Genomic DNA, 23,765 nt, shown 5'->3' with positions numbered 1-23,765 from the left:
TTAATTTTGATCAGTATTCTAATTTTAAGTATATACCATTAAATATTATATTACTATTTATGCTAAATAAATAAACAAGTTAGTTAACCCATATTTTATAAAATAACCAATGTATATAGTTAAATAGAATTGAACATAAGTATTAATTTCATATATAATCTCATTGATACTCTTTTAAAAATTATTATTAAAAATTAATTATTCAAACATTATACATAATATATATATAAAATAGTTTATCTTCTAACATTTTTATCCTTAAGCATTTTCTAAAAATACATTATTAGGAATGGTATTAAATTTACTTAAAATACCAAAAAATGTCTTTTAATTAAGTTGATAAAAAAAAGTATTATAAAATTAAAATTACACTACAAGAAAAATATAAATTAGCTTCCAAAAATGTTTGTGTTGACCCAATATTAGAAATATTATTGTCGATCAAACTCACAAAAATAAATTTTAAAAAATTAACGTTCGTTCATTGAACACAAAGTCAAATAAAAGAAAAAAAAAATAAAATATATTTATTACGCCGGTTTAACACACTAAAAATGGAAAAAAAATTATATTTATTACACCGGTTTAACACACTAAAAGTAGGATAATAAATACATATTATTTTAATAAAAATAATAATAAAACATTATGAAGGTTAAACCTACGCAATTGATTATAAACTTTAAAATTAAATACAAAATTATGTGAGGACTTAACATTTTTAGATTATCAAAGTTTTAAATGTAAGGTGTAATAATGATCCACGTAGACTAGTAGGCTAGGTCAACGTATAAAGATATTATTGTAATAAAAAAAATATCAAATAACAGTTAAAGGTTTAGTGTGCCAGATTCTCCCACTCTCCTTCTATCTGCTTAAACACTAATATTTTTCCTTTTTTACTTAAACCCTAATATATGAGAAATTCCCCAAAACCAGCTGCTCAAAATCATCCCCTGTGAAGCTGCGACGAAGGTCCGTAAAGATGCACATGGTTACCTAGTAGTGTCGTTGAAGGTGAGCGATAGATGGTGGTGACCCGAGCTCCGTTGGTCATTTGAAGCTTTGTCGCGTGAGATTTGGAATTAAAAGCGAGATTTGGTGACGACGAACACAACAATAGGGGGTGCAATGATGACGAGTGTGAAACGATGGTCGTAAGAGGCAAGCGCGAAGACAACTGCTATTGCAAGCAGTGATGATATCTTCAACAACAAAATCTGGAATAGAAGTGATGTTGCTGACAACGAGGAGAACAACAGGCACGCATGAAGGAGACACAAGTGGCGAAGGTGTGAGTGGCTAAAACACAATTTAGGAACTTTTTTAGGGTTCACGATTTCAATTGTTTTGTTTTGTTTTTAAACTGATCATCCAATCAATTCTCCATAGTAGATGATATTGGTCTTTTAAATTTGATTTCTTATTTAAATTAATTTTTGTTCAGATTTAATTTTACTTTAAAAATTTACAAACTTTATTATTAAAATTAAAGTTTAATTTTAATTTGTTAAGGAATTCATATGGAAATATAAATATTATATTTCAACATAACTGAAAAATCAATTTTAGTTTGGAATTGAGATCATTTAAACATGCATATTCATATTAGATTATTTTTTTTAATATTAATTTACAGGTTTGGCAATGAAGTATATATATTACTTAATATCCAATTTTGACATATTTCAAAGAAATTAATTTCTAAATTAATTTGGCATTTAATTTGAATATTTGATTTTTAAAGAGATTCTTGATTAAATAGCATTGTAATCACATATATTGTAAATTATTACTAAACAATAGTTTCTGTTATAAATGACTAATTATAGTATGGTCGTGAGTCTAACTTACGCACAACTACTATTTTTTATTTTTTTTCAAAATAATATCAAAGCGTCATTTTGTAAAATGCTATAATAAATTTTGAAAGAAAATGTTTGTTTACAAAGTCACGTGGTGATGTTTAACGAAAGCCAAATTTATTATATATTTTATATTATATGTTAGTTTTGTGTAGCCTTAGCTTCCAATAATTGTATTGGTAATTGTGGTTTTGTCCGACAAAAGTTATATTTATTATATTATATTATATATTATATTATCGGTTTTGTGTAGCTTAATTATCTTATAATAGTTATAATAAAAAGTATAGGTAATAACAACGTGGATTTTCAATTGCAAGGTAAGTGTGTTTGTGTTTATGAGTTTAACATCTATTATTTATGGGACGTTAAGTTCATGAAAATTTGTTGTTTTATGTAAGAATTTTTAGTGTTTTTTGTCTACTCAAATTTAGTGATTTTGTATAGTGTTAATAATACATTATAAGAAAATCATGAAATAGAAATCAATTTTAAAGATAAAAAATAATTAGTTGTTATAGTGATTAAAGTATAAACCATTTTAGAAATTAAAAAAAATTGGTTTCTAAATTAGTTTTTATTATTGTTAAATTGTTTCTAAATTGGTATCTAATTAGCATTCAAGACCAAATTTAGAATCTAAATAATGGGTAGTTAAAACATTGTTGCTAATTAGATACCAATTTAGAAATCATTTAACAATAATAGAAACTAATTTAGAAATCAAATTTTATTTTAGTCTCTAAAATAAAATGATTTCTAATTTAGTCACTATAACAACTAATTATTATTTTTTTTCTAAAATTAGTTTCTATTTTATAATTTTTTCGTAATAGTTCATTTCATAATTCATTTTCATTATTATTAATTAAAATAAATTATTATATAATAGTCTGTGTACTAAATATATTTTATTAATTTTATTCATGAAACACATTTTAAAAATTAAACATTAATCTTAGTATGATCTTTTTAGAAAAAATAAGAAACATATTTTCTGCATGAATTAGGAGTATACTGTTTAGAAATTGAAGAGAAGATAATCTAAAATTGTATTAGAGACATTATAAGCTTTGTTTGTATTGTAAATTTGAATTGAAATTACTTTTAAATTGGTTTTTAATAAATTATAAATATTTTAAACTCATAAAATTGAAATATATTTTTATGATAATGATAATACACTAGAAGAAAATTATGAAATAGAAACTAATTTTATATATCAAACTAGTTAGTTACTATACTGACTAAATTAGAATTTAATTTATAAACTAAAAAAAAATATTAGTATCTGAAATAATTTCTATTATTAATAAAAATTTATAAAATAATTTTTAAATTATCATTTAACCAATAGCTACTAACCTAATTAGTTATATTCTAAATTTCTCTATTAATCTTTTAGAGACTAATTTAAAATATAAAATATTAATAGCTAAAACCATGATAGCTAATTTAGATATCAATTTAAAAATTATTTTATAAATTTTTATTAATAATAGAAATCAATTTAAATATCAATAATTTTTTAGTTTATAAAAGAGTATCTAATTTAGTTAATATAGTGATTAATTATTTTTAATATCTAAATTTAGTTTTTAATTAGTGATTTTATTGTGATGATAGTAATAAATAAAAAAATAATGACAAGTTATTATAATATATTAATTATGGTATGATGAAATTTTAGGTTGAAGTTAAATTTATAATATAATTTATATGTTTGATAAAATTGAGAATTTCAAAGTATATTTGGAACAAACTAGGTTTATATGGAATAGAATGGTTAAAAAAATGGAAAAAAAAATTGTATTGTCTTTTTTAAACTTATTTTTTTATTATTGAGATTTGTATATATTGTTTGAGGATGTATTGAGTACTTAAACGATGTAAAGATAATAAGGATTGAATTTGATACAGTATTTTCTCATTCAAATCCATGGTTTAAGTGATGTTATAAGTTACTTGAGTTAGAAAGAAATTTATGAATTCTCATTGTTTGAGTAATGAAATGGTATATCAAGTCTCTTTTACTTAAAAATATTATTTAAATGAGATGTCTTACTTTAATGATATTCTTTTCTAACCAAATTAGTGTTCACTTTTTCTCTTTTAAATTTCTTTTTAAGGTTATATACAAAATTGTTCTATGATTTATTGTGTTGTAATTAAGATATATGATGAAATGTGATTGATATGATAAGTTGGTTGTCTTATTATGTGAGAATTAGCAATCTAATGCTCCTTTCTACTGCTCCAATTGGACACTACTCATTTTCTATGGGCCGAGCCCACCATAAGTGATTATCTAGTATTAATAGGCAACTTCTTCCTGCACCTCTACAAATTTCTTCCTGCACCCCATCATTTTCAGAAAATATTGTTTTGCCCCCTTTAAAAAATAACTTCCGGATTGTTTTTTTCCAGAACATGTTTTATGAATTTTAGATTTATCAATCTGAAAATAAAAAATATATATATTCCAGAAAATATGTTCTGGAATAATTTTTTGTCTTCCGAATTTTCTATTATGGAAATAACTTTTTCTTACATAACCACTATTCCAAAAACACCTAAAATTAGAAAGGATAATTTTGATATTTTTGAAGAATGTAGGGTGCAGGAAGAAAAATGTAGAGGTACAAAAAGGAAGAAATTGTCGTATTAATATAGATTATATAGCTTGCTCCAAATACAGTTGAGGTTAAGCAATTTATAGTATGATGATTGGTCCAATTAATAAAATTGTATGAATGATATTTAAATACATAAAAAAAATTGCACCAATCATCTATCATGAGAATTTTTTTTTTCTTTGAATAATTTATTAAAGGTGGATTTTAATTAGTAACAGCACAATTTCATTTTTCAAAATTCTCGAAATGAATAAACTTTAAAAAGATTACACTTGAGTGAACATACTACTTTATTATAAAAAATCATAAGTATAACTACAACTTTATACTTTTTATTTTTTATATACAAGTCGTAACTTTCTATTTTAATTTTAAATTACTATATACAACTTCTATTATTTATTTATCTATTTTTAATTTAAATTTGTAAAAATCATTATATGTCTTAAAAAATTAATTTATTTTTAATTTGATAAATTGAAGTCGTAAAACATGACATAACTTTTTTTAACATATATAATAGTTAGGAAAAAGATTTGTAAATGTGGCAGCAGGGAAAAGGATTTGACACAACAATTTGTAGAAGAACAAGAGAAAGTGAAGAAGCAGAAGCATCCAATACATTTTTTTATTGTTGTTTTTGTCTTATAATTTCTGTTAGTCCTCAGTGATGATACTTTGAGAACACTAAAAAATAAAATAAAAAATATTCACTTGATAACTCAAAATAATAATATTTTAATTATATTGATTAAAGTGGATTGTTATATGGGTATTTTCTTTTCTTTAGAGTTTTCAATTGTTCCTTCTGACTTTGAATTTTGACATTGTGTGTAAGAAGAGAGCACTAAATAATTGTTATCCAATATTAATAGTCATTGTGCAGGTGCAGGTAACTTGAAAATAGAAAAAGTGCGTCAAGACATGTTTAGAAATCATATTATGCATAATAGAAATAACCTTGTTTAATATACATTTGAACAGGAAGGATAGCACACCAGCTATGGAATAAGAGTTGGAGTAACTCTCTAAGTACCTATTCATATTTAATTTATTTTTCGTTCATAAAAAAAAAACAAATGAATGTAATTTGTAGGAGATTGTTCCGGTTCTATAAGTGATAGGAAGTTTGGTGGATAGATATGCAATTATATTAAATATTTGGAGAGAGAATTTTCTCCATCATAAAATTTTCTTCCCAAAGAATACATGTTTTCTTGACCAAAAGATATACTATGAATGCCATTTTAATTAGATTCTTCTTTTAAACTTTTTTTTCTTTGAAAATGATTAGTTAGATTATTTTCTTTTAAGAAAAATATAGGAGAATAATAAAAGTTAAATGAGATAATATGGTAAAACACTAATGGGTGTTTCTCATTAAAATTTTAACTCTCTCACTTTGACTTTCACTGTTCTCACCTCTCAAATCTGTTGGTACTTCATTCATGTACCTAGATTGAAAATAGCCAGTTACATCTTATTGGAAAAAAAACACTCTGATTAAGATTAAGGAAAACATGGAATACTGGGAGAAGACCTTTTCTTTTGCATTAAATTCCCTGCCATATACTCCATGCAAAGGGGATTTTCAGAATCTCCTAATCCAGAAGCCCCTTGAATGCTGGGAAAAGCAATTGTGTGTGAAGAACCTGGTGTAGTTTGGAATGTGTTCCTTCACAGACAAGATGTGTATAAATTCACCCCTTCACTTTGCAACCTTTGTATGAACCATATAAGGTAACATTCTCCATAGCGACATCGTACTCTAAGCCTAGCGACAACCTTTTCGTTCATTGTTTTTGTTTTTTTCTCTGTTCACCACCATGTCTTCGGAATCAAAGAAAAGCCGCGGCCGTCAGAAGATCGAGATGAAGAAAATGAGCAAAGAGAGCAACCTCCAAGTCACCTTCTCCAAGCGCCGCACCGGGCTCTTCAAGAAAGCCAGTGAGCTTTGCACTCTCTGCGCTGCTGACGTCGCTCTTGTTGTGTTCTCCCCCGGAGAGAAGGTCTTCTCCTTCGGTCACCCTAACGTCGACGCCGTGATCGACAGCTACCTCGCGCGGGCCCCGTCGCAGGACATGGGCACCATGCAGTTCATCGAGGCTCACCGCCTGGCCAACGTGCGTGACCTGAACGCGCAGCTCACTCAGATCAACGCGCAATTGGAGGCGGGGAGGCAGCACGGGGAGGAGCTGAATCGTATGAAGAAGGACTCACAGGCCCAGTTATGGTGGGCCCAGCCCATCGAGAAAATGAGCCCGACCCAGGTGGAGCAGTACAAGGCGGCCTTGGAGGAGCTGAAGAAACTGGTTGCGCGTCTTGCTGACAGGGCCATGCTTCAGACTGCAACAAACCAGGTTTGTCAGTTTTTACCCGGGGCTTCTTCTTCTTCTTCCTCTTCCAATCTGCTGCATCATCCACACCCTCCTCAGGTGTTCCCCCAACCCCTGATTCAGCCACCCATGTTTCAGAACTTCATGTTCCCTGATGGGAGCATCGTAAGCCACCATGGGTTTAATCACGTGGAAATGGAAGGATATGCACCTGGACCTGGACCTGCACCTGCTGGTGTTTTCTTTTGATCCATTCAATGGATCCACATCTGTGACGCCTTGTTAAAAAATTCAAGTTATTTATTTTGATTTCGGTGTAGCTTGGTTTTAGCTAGTTAATTTCATGGTGTGACATGCTTAGTATTCATTAGGGTTCGGATATTTGAGACATTTCTTGAACCATCATATCTTCCATGTCATGTTCATTTTTTTTTACGTAGTTACCGTAGTAGTTTTTTTTATTTATTTTAATTGTTTAAATAAACTACATCTTATTTATTTGTTTTTTGGGTCAAACTATTTTTAAATGACTTAGTTTAAAGTGTTAAATATGTCTGTCCCAATTTATTTAGTTTATTTTTTAATAGGAACCTTGATCAACACATAGACCTCTCCTTGATGAAGGGACGTGGATGAAAAAGAGATAAAAAAAAATAACCCTGAGATAAATGATATGTTGAGAAGACAAAATAATATGTAATAGGATACTAATGTTAAAAGAAAGACCTCACTGAAAAAAATAAGTATACAAGTATAAATTATTCTTTCTAGATGCTGATATATTAATTAATACCCTTAACATTGAAAATACACGTTTCACACTATAATAAATTAATATTTTATTATTTTTATTTTATTTTTTAATTTAAAAGTATTATTGTTTTAATATAAATAATATCAAATGTGTGTTTTTTAGTGTTCGTGTAAATAAAACTTTTCTCTTCTTTCTATTTAAATGTGTTACAAAAGTTATAAAAGTGCAAAATTATTTCGGTTGTTGGCTTGCTTTATGAAAGACATCATTCGTCTTATTTTCAATTCAAAAATATTGTTTTACCCATGTTCAACCTACATTTTAATAAATATTAATATTTTAATTATTTATAAATTTTTAATTTTAAAAATTATTTTAACATTTTATTAAGGATTTTTTTAAAAAAAAATTATTATAAATATTAATATTTTGTTTTGAAATAAAATTTCAAAATATTATCATCCTTTTCAATTTTTTACACTAACAAATCTATGCCTCGATACTTGTGTTTTATAAGAGTAGTTGTATAAAAAAAATGCAATGAAATTTTTTTACTACTCCGTAATGTTATAATTTGTTATTAATATTATTTGTTATTAAAATATGTTATAATTAATTTATAAATATATTTATTTTAAAATTATATAATTTATTCGTGGTGTTATATGTTTTCCATTTATATAAATTTTATTTATTTATTTATTAAAATATTACATTTTTAATTTTTAATTTTTTTATTATAAAACATTGCTGACATATGTCATGTCATTACACATTTTATTTATGGAAATTGACTTTTCCATATGTCATTACACATTTTATTTATGGAAATTGACTTTGCATATATTAATAATGTAAGTTTACAAAATTATAATTTTAATTAATATATGTATTTATTAACTGGTACTAATGATTTTAATAATGAAATAATTATATATTATTAGTGGTTAGTGAAACTTGTTAATAAATATTTTTTAAATAGACTATTTTTAATAAATTATTTGTATTTTCTAAATAAAAGGTATAATAGTGTTTTTTTATTATTAAAATTTATGTTAGGAATCACAATGTATCAATAGTGTTTATTAATAAATCCTCTTATATATTTTTTTTAGAGACAATGTTATTTGTATGTAGTGTGTAACATAAAGTAAGTTAAATCTCTACAAATACAATTAGTTTCTTGTTTGATTGAGTTTTCCTTTAATTATTATTATTATTATTATTCAAATGAAAAAAAATGATAAAATCAATTTTTACACAATATAGTTATTTATAAAATTTACAAGTAACTTATTTTTACAAGCTTGTTTTATAGAAACATAGCTGTTTTTACAATATTTTTTACGTAATTTAAAAATTAATTATATTTTATTATAAATATATTTTTAATCCCTTCAAAATACATCAGTTTTTATTTTCATCCTGTAAAAGAATTATTAATTTCTGTCCTGTTATATAACATCAATTATTATTTTCAGTTGAATAAAAAAGGTTAAATGAGTAACACTCACTAATGTGGTAATATAACATCTTATGTATTACTGAAAAAACTTTAAATTTTTAAAATAAATTTTACCTTAAATTAAATATCAAGAACTAAAAATGGTTAAATTTTAAAATATAAAAATAATGAAAATTATTTCTCGTAAAGTGAAATCAAAGTTCACATATTTTATAAAAATTAAAAGAAGTGATTTCAAATCTTACAAAAATGAAAAAAAAAATAGAGATGAAAATCAAAACACACTAATTTAATAAAATAACGAGTGTCAATAGTCCCACATCTTAATCTGCTAGTTATTGGACCGCAGTAAGCCCAATAATAACTTGGTCTATGGGCTTGAAGCCCTGAATGCGTGACATGTTTTCAATGGTCCATTCAATTAATTAATCTTATTAAACAGAATAAAAGCCCATGTTTTCAATCATACGATGAACGTAATGAAAAAAATCAAAACCATATACATACATTTATACAAGCATCATTATTTATTAAAAAGAATCCATTTATTTTATTACATACAATTTTGTCAAATATCAATAACGCAGAAAATGAGAAAAAGAAGTGACAACTGAGGTTCGTGATTAGTGTTATCTATGTGAAAAATTATATTTGAATATCTGATATTAGATTAACATCACATGGTTGCATATAGAATGTGTCAAGCTACTAGTAAACTATTCCAACTTGAATTTTTAATTATGCGAATGTTAAGTTAAATAAATAAATTCTTTTTTTTATCAGACTTAATTATTTAAATGAGTTAAGTTTTATATTTAAGAAAACAGTATCCCATATATATATATATATATATATAACTTTAAAATGAAAATAATATAACTTTACGTTAAAAATAAATTTAATAAATCAAATTTAAACCTAATACATTTTTTATGAACCAAACTTAAACTTTTAATTAAGACCGATTGAATAAATAAGTCAAACTTCAACCATCATTTATTTATTTTTATTGGCTACTTGCATGGTCATGAAATTGCAGGAAAAATAACGTCCAAATTTTGGTGCATTATATCTTTTTTATCCAGTGGAATAAAAATAAAGAATTCGGACCTTTGGCGAGTGAAATTGAAATCTCGTGGTAGTTATTTGGCGTCACCAAAATTTGCATTAATTTGGATAAGCATATATATATAACTTACAATAAAAGCATTTTTCGCTCTTTATTGAGAGATTGGACATCTATATATTTCAACCTTTTTTCCAATATTTTGGTGGCTTCTTTGACATTCTAAAGCAGCTTGCAAAAAGTTGTAAGAAAGCCACCAGTAAGAACCGAGCCTGCTAACATGCGCCAGTTTAAGTCGTAAGTTTCTTCTTATACTTGCTCTGCATTAGGCTAAGTAGAAAATCTGTAAATACGTGCTCATAATCTGGCATTTTCCCATACCCTGAAGTGCATAAAACCGTAAAAATGACAGTTATCATTAACATGACATGTCAAGAAAGTACAGACAAACTTGGATGAAATAATCGAGACATAACAAGTGTGACATGTTTTTACACACAATGTGTATGGCTAGAGATACTTGCCAGGAAAGTAGTTGATATCGATGACGTAAAACACATCCTTGGTTCCATATTCTCTAATCATATCTATGTTGAACAAGTGGAGTCCCTAGAGATGGTGAATCAGTTCCGGTTTAGTATATCATCTGAAAATGAAAAATGACTGCAAAAGGAAGAAAATAAGAAATGACAACAGTACCAATCTATGACGGAGCTCTCTTGCAAGCCTCTCCAATAAAGGTCTCGGGGGATGTTCTGTAACAAAAATATCACAGAAGAAAAATGAGACACTAGTCCCAGCCATTGCGTCAAAGCACGTAGATGCATGTACTAACTCTCAAACAATCACCAGACAACATAAAGGCTTCTTGAAATATGGAGGAGAAAGAGTTAGTGGTTGCTGCACAATGGGATACACTCTGTAATGGTCAATATACACTATTTAATTGTATCAACCATTCACTTGACCTTTGCAAAGCTTTAGGGACACGTCCATATCATAAATAAGCACACCTTTGGCATACACCAAAAATTGAAAATAAAAAGGGTAATAAATAGTATTGGTTTTAAAAAAAATGTTCCACTTACCTGCGATATTAGGATCTAGATCAGCATCATCTGCAGAAGCTGCTGCACATGAAACTCTGGGAAAACGGAATACACCTGCAACTTTTGATAGTTCACGCTTACTGATATTAGGAAGAGAGAAACGCCTCACAACCTTTATGGTTTCCCCAACAATGTAAATCTTAAAGAGAACACCACCTGTATTATCAATCCACAAACCAAAAAAAAATAAATAGAGATTAGATAGCAATGCAAATTGAACAGAAAAAGATCATGGTCCATAGTTCAGTTCACAAACCATGATTGACAAACTCCTGTAGAACTAGCGGAGGTTCAAGCTCTGATAAAGAAAATTCGTCATAAGCAAGAAATAGTTCATGTGACTTCGCAGTGCCATCCACAACTAGCGGTTTTGCAACTGAAAATACAAAAAAGGGTAATAAGACACCATGCATTTGTCAACTAGCTAAATCCAAACTTCAGGTAGTAAAACATAACATTATAATAGAATATCCAATAGTTCATGTTAGATCCATCCCAAGAAATATAGATAGGAAAAAAAGATTAAACAAAGATACATACCTAATGGCAACTTCATCCCAGCTTTAGTGACTTCATAAGGGATGCTAGAGGGGTCTTTCTCTTTTGTGAAAACCAGCTGACGTGGAATGGCAACCTTGCCTGGAAAACAACAGTAATTAATACGTAGATGCAGATACTGGTAGGGTAAAAACCTAGTTTACCATACATGAAATACAGAATCAGCTTGAAAAATTGAAAAGCAAAAATAAAATAAAACATAGTAAGTAGCTCAACCCAAGAGCAAGATGCACTGCATTGTGATGATTCTAGTACTTCTGATTATATATACTATCCTGAAACTTTCAGATGAGAGTTACCGTGACAGTCAGATAAGTTCAGATCCACCACATCTTGCAGCATGGATTGGCGATTGTGTAAGTGTTGAATTGCATCCGGAGGATCAAGGACAGTTACCTCGGGATGTTTTTGCCTGTAATCCTTCAAAATTAAAAAAGGGAGAAGAAAGATCCAATGAGCTCCATCAATAAAAATTTTACAGACTGTTTAGAAATCATGAAACAATATCATCAGTTAGGAGACTGAAGAAGCAAAAGATAAAAACATTCATATGAAATGGATGCATTTGGTGTGACCTATATAAGAAATTTGATTTCCATGCATAGCACTGTGGTAGTCAATAGCAAAAGTATTAAAGAACAACATTTTCAACTAAGAAACAAATAAACAAATAACAAATACAGATAATAATTCATTCTTTGGGCAACAAACTCCAGCCATGCCTAACCAAATTATTTAGATTAATCACAAAAGTAAATCCTCACTTGTTTGAACACTTGGGGACTGATTTCAACTATCTGATCATGATTCATGATGAGGAGAGCATGAACTCTGCAAATTTTGTCAGACAATAATAAGCTTTTAAGAATCCAAAATATTTGGCTGTCCAGTCAATCACCGCCACTTCATGCTTAACTCCCAGACTAAAGATACTAACGATTTTCATGCAATGCGACACAAGTGTGTAAAGAAAAACAATAAAGCTGCGCAAGATTGCTATCACAATGTGGAAGTGGGTAGAAGTGTTAGTAGTCCACAAACCTCAATAATCTCATGCCACTCCTCCCCTGATAACTGGAAAGAACAAATACCCAGTCAGATTATAATAGAGAATAGGAAACAACGGTAAATCGTAAAATGCTGAAAGAAATGTCACAAACCTTATGCAAGATAATATCAAAAGGACCTTGTTCTGGTAGTGGCTTCTTTAGATCAACAGCAACAAAGTATATCCCCTTGTTCCTGCATCGGATATAATTTTTATACATCACTATTAAGAGTGTCAAGATAATAGTAGAAGAGTTTATTAGTAATTTTATTCAGATATACTACCAACCAAATATGCTTCATCGTAATAGTACATACAGCACACACAAATGGTCGAAATTTGTATTACCTCAAACAAATCCTTACTATCTAAGCAAAAGATTTGTATTAATCTTATCATGTTGCCTGTATATATACTTTTAAGGAGAAATTGGTTAAGACTAGTATAGGAAATAACCATATTGGTCCGGTAAAGAGCTTTATATGAAATGTGATATCATTTTTGTCGACCAAATCATTGAATTATAACAACCTATTTGGGGAAATTGAGCAAAAATAAGAATATAATCAAATTGTTTTTATTTTCAAATACTTCAAAGCATATATCAAGCAAATCTTGATGTAAAATAGTGTTTTTTTACATAATATTCATTGTAAAACTTTATAAAATATGTTACATGATAGGAACTTTCAATATTGTACAGTATAACTTCTCAAAAAAAAGTTCATTATTCATTACGTAGTTGAACTTCACTGATAAAGGTCAAGATTAACTTAACACTATTTTAAAATATATGAAAAATAATAATCTTAAACTTTTTTTAATTGCTTAACTTTTAAAGAACTTGGGTAAGGAATAAAAATGCAATTTAATCCATAAAAATAGTAATACTATTGAATGGGGTAATATATACAGGCCATTCTGACGTAATTCGATTTCCTCTCATTCTAATGCCCAGTTGGCAGCAGTCTTGTCAGTGAACAGACAAGAGACTGCAACATCAGTGGACAATAATGTAACTTTAACATTCCAGACAAGCAAGCAACTTGAATTAATTCAAATTAAGAATACAAAACCATGCACTAAGATTTGACCTTGGGATGTCCATGTGGACAAATCCAAAGGAAAGTAGGGCATAAATGTTGGAATATTCCAATTTAAATTAGAATAGAGAAAGGCACAAGACATAGCAGATATGCACAAGCAAAACGGGTACGTTTAAAATAATTTAAGAAACAACAAAAAAATAAAAAATAAAAACACATTTGCCAGGGTTCGAGTCACGAAAGTGATAGCCATAAGGCATGGTGCAAAAATTGCTCCACCATTACATACTACACAGACAGGGACACAACGTGTGGCTGTGAACCCTACCACTGCAAGCAAAAGCTACTTCAACGCTAAACAAGTAAAAGGATCAAAACAATAAAACGAAATAAAACCCAAATAAATAAATAATGAAGGAATGAATGAAGTCCCTTTGTTTGGGGAAATTGAAAAGTAAAAATGAATATGCATGCAGATGAAGGAGAAAGACGAATAGTTACCGTGCAAGGCCAGTGAAACTTGGCTGTAGAAAGCTCTTTTTCTTCTTCGACGTTAAGGCGTACCCAACCACCACTTTCTGTGCCGAAAACGTCGTCGTTCCCGTTTGCTTCTCCTCTTCATCTTCCCCGCTTGAGATTTCTCCATTGAGCCTCATCCTCGCACACCCCAGAAGCCCCTCGATTCAAAGATCAAATATTTAGCCCTCCTCTGCTTCAATTTTGGCGCCGTTAGGTTCTCAATCTCGGATTCTGCTAATCGCGCAAGGAGAAACAGAGAAGGAAAACGTTTGAAAGAGGGTGGAGAAGGGACGTAGAGGAATGTGTGATGATTTGTGGGAAGAAGAATGTTGAGTTTTGCAGAGGAAGAAGAAGAAGATTGGGTTTGGGTGTAATTGTGGAAGAAGTGAATGGTATGAGAAGAATATATATAATAATAATACAATACTGTGGTATATGATTGTGTCAATCCTTGTAGAAAGTCTTCCTCCATGCTCTTTTTTTTTTTTATCTTTTTATCTATTGCTTCAAATTTTTGGTTGGCCTATTTTATTTTGTGTAACTCAAAACATTAATTAAATTTTTACAACAAGAAAACAAACTGTTATCCGAAAACCCATTAGATTGGAAAGTGAAAACAAAAACAAAAAAACACGTTTCTAATTAGTGGTTCACGTTGAAAATCATACTAAGTTAAATTATCTATTAATATTTATTTTAAATTTTCTCATACTTTTATATAAAATCTTATAGTTCAAAATAACTAATTTATGATATTTAAATCATACATAATTAATTACACCTAAATTATTAGTTATGTATTCCTAAAAATAATTTATCTATTTTTGCAGTATTAGTCATGTGTTATTAATAGAAGTAATTTGTCAGTTTTTTTTATATATATGGAGATCTAAAATTTAATAGTATGTTTTGATAGGAAATTTGAAGAAGGGATTTATTGCTATATAAAATTTAAAATAATTTATGATCAAATATCTTCTTTGATTAAATAAATTGATTTTTATATAATTTATTGGAGTAATTAAATTATTTTAAATTATATAATTTTAAATTTCATTCAAACGGTAGGAATTCAAAAATTATTTTATTCTTAAATTTATGTTTTTTTTTTCATTGTATTCTCTTCTCAACTTGTGATACTATATAATATTAAAATAAAACGACTATTTTTTAATAAATATTTATTAAGTTTTTTACTTAATTATCCTTTTAGTTCGTGTACTAAGTATAAAAGACTTTTAAAAAGTTCAACATCTCAACTTTTTTAAAAAAATAATTAAATGTGATTTTTTATGTTAAATGTTAAATTGTTCTTATTAAAACATATTTACTTGAGTGATCTTGTCCAGCACATTGAATTATATGTGTTATGATCACATTGAATCATTTTAAACAAAGTTTATGACTACCGTGTTGAATTATTTTAAAGTTCAGACAAAATTGAATTTTTTTCAAAAAAAACTGGGACCACATTAAACTTTTTAAAATTTCGAGGATGAAATTTATTTTTGGAACTTAATATATAGATGAAAAGGGTAATTAGCTTACATTTTTTTTTATTGATTTTGGCCAAAGTTATTTTTATTTAAATAGTTAGAATTTTTTGTTGTTTTTATTGTAAATCATTATTATTTATGACAAATTCTCTTTGTGCCTTCATACCTTTTTTCTGCATTTCATATTTTTTTTAATTTCAATAATATTATTCTTTGTGCCTTCATACCTTTTTTCTGCATTTCATATTTTTTTTAATTTCAATAATATTATTCTAAGTATGGTGGAGAATGTGGTACTTTTCTTTTCATTTTCAAATGATAGTGGTTGTTTGTAGTGATTGGTGTCAAACGTTGGTAGTTGAGTTAAGTTTTGTGGTGTTTTTACTAGTGGTGACTGTGTTTTCGTTCGTTTTTTTCTAATTTTTTGAAACCACAAAACTAAAAAAAATATCTTTACACATGGGAATGTTAAGGTTGGAGAACAATGGAAGTGTTGCGGGTGAAAGAGAAGTATGAAGGTAACAAAAGATATGGATACAAGACTTATAGAATAAAACTAATATTAATGTTGTCTTTTCTAACTCTTAACTGTTTCATTTTGTACTTATGTCTAGTCTTTAATTTGTTTTTTCTTATTCTAGCTTTTATTGGCTTTTATGTTACATTATGTCTCTTTTACTAAACCTAGAATGAATGTACTACGGGTATATATTCAGACTCTTTGCTTTGATATAAGTAAAGAAAATAAAATAGAAGAAATATTCTTTCTCATATATTTTGCCTTCCTTTTCTCTTTGTTCATCTTTGTTCTGTTTTATAATAGAAGGTGAAGGATACAACTAATGTTATTTAAAAAGATGAGGTGATGGTTCTTATTTAAAAATTTTAAGACCGATTTTTCACAATTAACATGGATATGCATGACGAGGTGGGGGGAGGATTTGTCTTATTTATTAGTGAAAGTTTTTTTCCATTGTACACAATAACTTCATAATCAACATACACATTTAGATTTTTCTTTTCACATAACAATGCAGTTTAAAACCTCTTATAGGCAAGAGCATAGACGATCTCCTACCTAGAACATCCAAGGTAGTGAAGGATAAGTATACCCTTTACCAGTGTGTATTAGATTATCCTTTCTGTAGGGTGTATATATATGGACTGAATTCTAACATCTCTACCTTTAATCATGATTATGTCTTAATTAAATAACAATTAAATAAATTCTTAAAAAATAGAAAAATATGAGCTGATCCCCTTGAAAAGACTTTCTATCTCTTTTCTATAGGGACTGACTGATGGAAGGGAGAGTCAATGAACAACCTATCTACGTGTTAATGGATTAAGATCCCTTGATTTGTGTTATAAGTCAAAAAAAGCGACTTATAAATTGTTAATCATGGGATCATGTCCATGACTTTACAAAACTCAACAAGACAAAAATAATTATGTACACAACTCATATTTATGATGTTAAATATTTTCTATTGTGAAGCAGTTTAAGAACTCGAACAACTAAACTTTAGCAACGAGAACATTTACTATGGGATTCCAACGAGATATGAATATTCTGATTTAAGTTAAACAGGACTGTTATAACATAACTGCCTTTATAAGTTAATCATTAACAAAGTGAAAGTGAAAGTTTTAAGCAGCATGTGCTTCCAAGGTCAAGTTAATGCTATTTTTTATATATCAATAAGTATATTTGCAGAAGATATTAGAAATATACCCAACTTGACATTTGAATTATGTAGGTGGGAAGTAAAATTTATAACTTTAAACCATCTAATTTAACAGGGATTTCAAAGCATATGGCTCAACATCAAATCAATTCATTGAAACATTGACACTGATATCCTTTTCTAATTTATTTTATTTTTAAAACCAATCTCGATCAATTAGGGCATGACTAGAGATTTGCAATCTTCTCGATTGTATGTTTTCAACTTCACCTATGGTTTGAGCTAAGTGTTGCCTGACCTAACCACAATAATTTTCAAAGTTCTCTCCAATCATCTCGAAAGGGACATAAAATCGATTCTAATACTCAAAATGATAGAAGTTTTGGCATGGCAAAAAAAGAGTATATAAGGTCATAAAATATAATTGATAACAAGTTACTTTGATTCTGAATATGGATGTCCATTTTTTTTAATGTATACACAAAACTCTTAACGAGATAAAAAAAAATATTTTTATTTTATTTTTTTAAGATCTTACATAAATTATAAATTAGATAAATTAAAATAATCATCATTTGTAAACTGATTTTGTAAAAATAATTTAAATTATTTTTTAATATGGTATCCAAATATATTTTAATAAGATTTCTTAAAAGAAATGTGATGGAATACCATATAAAGGAAAGGTACATAAGTGGAGAATATTATAAAATTAGAGATCTTGACTAGAGATAATTAGTGACATCTCAAAAGTATATAAGTGAGTGTAAACATTATCTTACAAGTCATATTTATAAAATTGTGTTAGGCATAAAATTCACATTCTTAAAGATGATATCAGAGTCATTTAAATTTTATCCTAGCGAGAGTTTATTGGTTTTATCAAGTTAACCACTATCGGATCACCCATAGATATATATAATCACACGCACTAGTTGACAGGTCAGGTCTCAACGTGAGAGTGTGTTAGAGATCCCACCTCGACTAGAGATAAAAAAATAAGTAAGTGCAAATCTCATAAACCAAATTTATAAAATTGAGTTAGGCTTAAAATCTAATTCTTAAAATTTATAAAGATAAATTAAACTTTAAACTTGTTTTTTAATATTTTTTATTTTCTTCCGTCCAAACACGATCTTAGCCTTTTACACATGGTAAAATAGGTGTGTCATAAGAAGTGTTAGTTGTTCTTGATAAGTGAAAGATGCAACAGCAACGTGAACCATATTCCTCACATGCTCCAAGTTGTTGTATTTGGAAGTTGACTTAATTAGCATATTCTTTTTCCTTAAATTTCCGTGATCCACTTTATTTTGATGGTTAAAAATAGTATTATACCAAACCTTTTGCATGGCATGTGACATCAGTGCAGTTGAGCCAATTAAAACTCTGGCTTTTGGATCACCTTAAATCTCTCATGACCTTACACTAGTCCAAGGAGCTGCACTCCACAAACATTTTTTTGAACCTGCTCTTCCTAATTACACCTTGTCGTTTCTGTTGCTTTCAGATGCCGTGAATCGTATCTCATCATCATATTGGGGCATTGGATTCTATCTAATTCCCACCAAATTATCCGCATAAACAAATCTAGAATATTTCTATAATCTATCACAAAAACAAATATTATACATATACCCTTTTCCCATTGACCAAATTAGTGTGGAAAGTAAACCAACATATCAAAATAATTGCAAATTTTCATGACTCCAATTTGATGAAATAGTAATTTTCTTTTAAGTGAAATCATCTTATATTATTAAGTGTTCGGAGATGAGACTTATAGAACTATTGAAGTCTTCGTCTTCTTTATTCGGTCAGACAGGTTGCTAGGGTTTCATTGAGATTCTTCTCGCCTTCGTGCTTCTCTTTCGTCTCTCAATCTCGGTGAATGCCAAATGGGGGAGGTACCTGCAGAAAGCGCTCCGACGCTCAAGTCAATAAAGTGGGTGATCGACACTCAGATAGGTGCACAGTAATAAATGACGTACCTTGTTCCTTGGAATGTGTGCTATTTATATTATTTTAATGGGCTTGTCTCATTAGGCCTGATTAGTGGAATGGATCACACTTATGGTTGCATTACCTGATTATTAATGGTAGTTTAGCTTCACTTACCTTGGTTTGAGCGTTAATTGTATATGTGTCGGTCGGTCTGATTCTGTGTGTTGTCTCGACCAGCTCGATCAGGGAGACCGAACCACGTCAGCGTGTATCTCGATCAATGTGACCGGGTCACGTCATCATGTCGATCGGTCATACCGGTACATTAAGAAATAAGTTTAATTTATACTTATAAAATTGATTTATAAGTGGAGAATTATCTCTATTTATATATTATAAATTAATTTTATTTTTAGTCAAATTTTAAAATATTTTTTCAAATTTTATGTGTGAGATTAATATTTTATGAATTATTTAATAATGAGTAACACTATAAATTGAATAAATTTCATTAAAATAGATTTGGATACTCGTATTATAAAGTGAAGTTTTAATTTTTATTTTTTTTACAAAATTAACTTTTGAGGATAAAAATTATCCTTACTTGTATACTAAATTAGTTTTTATCTTTAATCATATTATACCTCTAATAGATATCATAATTTATAATTACTTTATTTACCATCATGGTTTCGGTTGTTATGAAAATTATAGCTAATAATTTGACAAATATAATAATAAATACAAGAGTGATTGAGCGTGACAAAATCTGCAATATTGATAGTGGAAAATAGTTTTTTTAAGACGGTTAGATCGTCATTTCTGGGAAGATATAATTTGAAACTCGGCATGTTGCTAATCCAAGTTATTGAATATTAATTGATAGGTAGAATTAGTGTAGGCGAATTAATGTGTCTTTTATGAAGGGAGCATGACATAAAGTTTGAAATCGTCAACCATTTGGTTTGTGAAATTAAAGCTTCATAATACTCTGTAATATATCATATGCATTATGTATCTTTTTAATCACAGCAATTCCTTTCGCATGGTTACTAGAGCTGAGCTAACCATCTGCATCAATGTTGCGGCAATGGATAGCCAAATGGACAGCACTTGGTACATGGCTGCAGCACAGGTTTTTAGAACTTGATCCTATATAGGATGCAGAGGCAATTTGAGCTCTTTACCCCTAAATAACTTTTCTTGGGTTACGGCTCTTAGACCGATCTTTGTTGGTTTGAGTAGGAAGCCAATGTAAATGAATAATGTAAAAAAAATATCATGGGATATATATTTGAATTAATTAGCACTAACCAGATAGTAAAGAAAGAATCATAACGATAGACATGCAGTTAAGACTGACTTCATGTATACTAGGTAAAACCTCAGAGATAGACAAATCACAAATTAAGTTAAGAGCACACTTGTTTTTTACTACCTTAAATGTTTTGGGTTTAGGTAGTCTATTAGTCTGTCCAGAACAACTTTGCATATCAGTTTTGTTAGTGTTGAACTTGGAGAATCATTATTCTTTTAGTTTAAGATTTTTGAGTTAAGTGTTGTTTCATTTAATTTGTTTTGAACTGATAAATTCTTAAATTAGGAGAGACTTATGTATAATGGTTAAGACACTTTTAAATGTCTCCTTTTATTTTATTAATTTATATATAACTCTCGCTAAGTTACATATCACATTTTTTATCTTATACCTATGATTTATATATTAATTTCAATTTACTTGTAAAATAAGTTTTATTATATTGATATGTTAAATAAGTTGGTTGAAAAATCTTCTTCTCACTTAGGTTTTATATATATATATATATATATATATATATATATAAAGTTTTCATGATAGGCATATCAAGTCACAACAATCATTTATAAAAATAAATATATATATATATATGGAAGGATTAAACCAAAATACATATGTTAAAAAAAACGATACATATGTAGACTATACTTATTTATAAAGAATTCTAAGAATAAACTAGATAGAAGCCTATTATACCAATAAAATTAATCTATATGAATAAATCATAAATTAACCAGTTTATCCACACACGCATCTTTTTCACGAAAAATATGAGTAACTTAGTGGAAAATATTCAAATTTATAAAATTTAATATTTAATTAAGTATTTTTTATAAAGACACATAATTATGGATGATGTAAATCAATAATGATGTTACGGCACTTTTTTTATAAAAAGCAAAAACAGTGTGCCCACTATCACTTTCTTCTTCATTCTTCCAAACCACTTTCTCTCTCTCTCTCCAATTCTCTTCTCTCCCTCTCTCTTAATTTCTCTCCCAATCTTCATCTATTTTAGAATCTGATCATACCACGCTGTAGCAGAGGAGTTAAGGAACATTTCTACCCGATCAGATTTTCAAACAGAGTAAGTTCATTTTTACTCTAAATATCCTTTGTTCTCTGTTTTTCCTTAGGATTTAGTCATCAATCTTTGTGGGGTCAGTTGAGAAGTTTAATCCTCTCAACTTATTCTATTATATACTGAAATTTTGTTCTGTTTGGATAATTTGCATTAGGCCCGTAAACCTTGAAGCTTATCCAAACGGTGGGGAATAAAATTCTAAAAGTTGCTTGGAAAGCAAGCAATTGAGGTAAGGGAAGCTAAATTTAATTTTTTATAGCACTCTAGGATAGAAGATCTGAATGCGGAAGGGACGTGGTCCCAATATTCAATTTTTCTTGCAGGGATGTTGTGTGTTATATATATTGGGTTGTTTGTTTATATATTATTTAAATTTGTAAAAATATTATATTTTAATTGTTTAATATTTAAGTGTTGTTTTTTTTATTTTAATTACGTTTTTGAATGTTGTGGATCGTGTTTGGAATGATATTGTATGACGGGATGGTATGGAATTGAATTCATGCATTTGGGATAATGTATGGACTGATGTTTGCTGTGTATTAAGTATTGATGCCTATGTGGTAACAGAGATCTCCGAGCTTCACTGATGATCTAAGTCACATAGACTAAGATATCAGGTGGTGAGAAGCTGATGGGGGAGTTCATGCACACCGTGACATATGAGATGCACGGCTTGGGTTGTATTGAACTTACCCTAATCCTTTCTGTTGGATTCGCTGGTAATCTTTGGATCAGGTGTTAGTCTCTGGTAGGACTTACTTAATACGGGTCTTCCGGAAGACGTTGTTTGTTGAATATTCTGGATGTGTAGATCCATGTGAGATCTATGTGATTGTTTTAATGTTGGGATTTGAAGAAGATTGTGTAATTTGAGAAATTGATCATGTAACTTGGTTTTCTCTTTGGATTTAAGTGTGTATATTATAAAATTCTATTTTCAGTAGCTTACCCTTGCTTTTCTTGCTGTGTTTGAACTGCGATGACTGTACTATGTACACGAGCAGATGACCATACAGGTGCAGGAGAGCCTTAGAGGTTACAGAGTTTTATTTTGAGCTGTGGATATGTAAATATTTGTATTTCTATAAATCCTAATCATGTATTATGAATGTTTTGAAAAACTCCAAGTTTGTATAGAAATTGGTAGAACTTTTATTGTAATAGTTATATGTAAATTATGGGGTGTTACATTACCTAGATTATCGAACAAATTAATCCATAAACATTGAATTGGAAAATATAAAAATTTAAATACACAATAAAACTATAATTTTTAATAAAAAATTAATTTATGAAAAATTAAAACTTAACAAAATTTACAAAATTAATCACTTCAATTCAATGATTATTTTCTGACAAATTTAATAACATTTTAATATTAAAATTAAGAACAAATCTTCTTTATTTGAATAAAATCATTCAAAAATTTATTTATTTTTTTTAATTAAGATGTATAATAAATCTATCAATTATATAATATTTTTTATATTTTAACTACATCAATCATATTATTTATAATTTTTTTTATCAATCTAATTACTTTCAATCTACATTCTTTCGCACAAATAACATAGTTTTTCGTTTTCTTTCTTCCCTTTCTACTATCATCCTCGTCAAAACATATTAATTCCGAAATCCAACAAAACATATTAATTCATTCCTTACCACTTTCATGTATTGTAAATTTGTTTCTTCATTTGTGCTTTTAGGATTAACAACGTGTTAAATTTTGAAGTTTTTACAATTTTCAATTTAATGATGTAAGTGTGTTTCTATTGAGTACACTGATTAATTCTCGTCTCTCTTCTTTTTTTTGTCAGGTATAACATA

The 23,765-nt window shown here is 28.4% G+C and overlaps 2 protein-coding genes and 1 long non-coding RNA gene across 4 annotated transcripts; 2 read left to right on the top strand and 1 right to left on the bottom strand.

Annotated features, from left to right (window-relative positions):
* Positions 1-6,327: 6,327 nt before the first annotated feature.
* On the top strand, positions 6,328-7,086 carry LOC137827982 (agamous-like MADS-box protein AGL62). The gene has a single exon (XM_068634367.2). It carries the CDS (start codon positions 6,328-6,330, stop codon positions 7,084-7,086), a length of 759 nt encoding a protein of 252 aa, XP_068490468.1.
* Positions 7,087-10,181: 3,095 nt separating this feature from the next.
* Positions 10,182-14,902, bottom strand: LOC137828424 (inositol-tetrakisphosphate 1-kinase 4). Of its 2 annotated transcripts, XM_068635000.2 has the most exons (11): positions 14,385-14,813; positions 12,950-13,031; positions 12,831-12,863; positions 12,554-12,620; positions 12,089-12,209; positions 11,772-11,870; positions 11,488-11,607; positions 11,211-11,387; positions 10,822-10,877; positions 10,647-10,731; positions 10,182-10,504 (listed from the first exon to the last, which is right to left on the bottom strand). In XM_068635000.2, the coding sequence occupies exons 3-11, from the start codon at positions 12,842-12,844 to the stop codon at positions 10,413-10,415; spliced, it is 831 nt and encodes a 276-aa protein (XP_068491101.1). In that variant the 5' UTR covers positions 12,845-12,863; positions 12,950-13,031; positions 14,385-14,813; the 3' UTR covers positions 10,182-10,412. The 2 variants fall into 2 exon arrangements, with proteins under 2 accessions (XP_068491101.1, XP_068491099.1); XM_068634998.2 differs by lacking the exon at positions 12,554-12,620 and having other exon boundaries at positions 14,385-14,902.
* A 6,868-nt stretch (positions 14,903-21,770) lies between these two features.
* On the top strand, positions 21,771-23,092 carry LOC150025742 (uncharacterized). The gene is made up of 3 exons (XR_016523514.1): positions 21,771-21,935; positions 22,087-22,161; positions 22,940-23,092. It is a non-coding gene; the product is annotated as an uncharacterized LOC150025742 (long non-coding RNA).
* Positions 23,093-23,765: the final 673 nt, after the last annotated feature.

The sequence above is a fragment of the Phaseolus vulgaris genome, chromosome 7, assembly GCF_051622355.1.
Source record: "Phaseolus vulgaris cultivar YP4 chromosome 7, ASM5162235v1, whole genome shotgun sequence".
NCBI classification, from domain to species: Eukaryota; Viridiplantae; Streptophyta; class Magnoliopsida; order Fabales; family Fabaceae; genus Phaseolus; species Phaseolus vulgaris.
Note: the sequence above shows the minus strand (reverse complement) of the source record. Positions and strands in the feature narration are given on the sequence as shown.

Bases quoted from the DNA above. Each gene is read 5' to 3' on its own strand.
- LOC137828424 (XM_068634998.2), bottom strand. From the start codon at position 14,539: ATGAGGCTCAATGGAGAAATCTCAAGCGGGGAAGATGAAGAGGAGAAG. The intron at 13,032-14,384 runs GTAACTATTCGT...TATCCGATGCAG, and splicing joins AGTTTCACTGGCCTTGCACG to GAACAAGGGGATATACTTTG. The intron at 10,878-11,210 runs GTAAGTGGAACA...TTTTTGTTACAG, and splicing joins TCTAGATCCTAATATCGCAG to AACATCCCCCGAGACCTTTA.
- LOC137827982 (XM_068634367.2), top strand. From the start codon at position 6,328: ATGTCTTCGGAATCAAAGAAAAGCCGCGGCCGTCAGAAGATCGAGATG.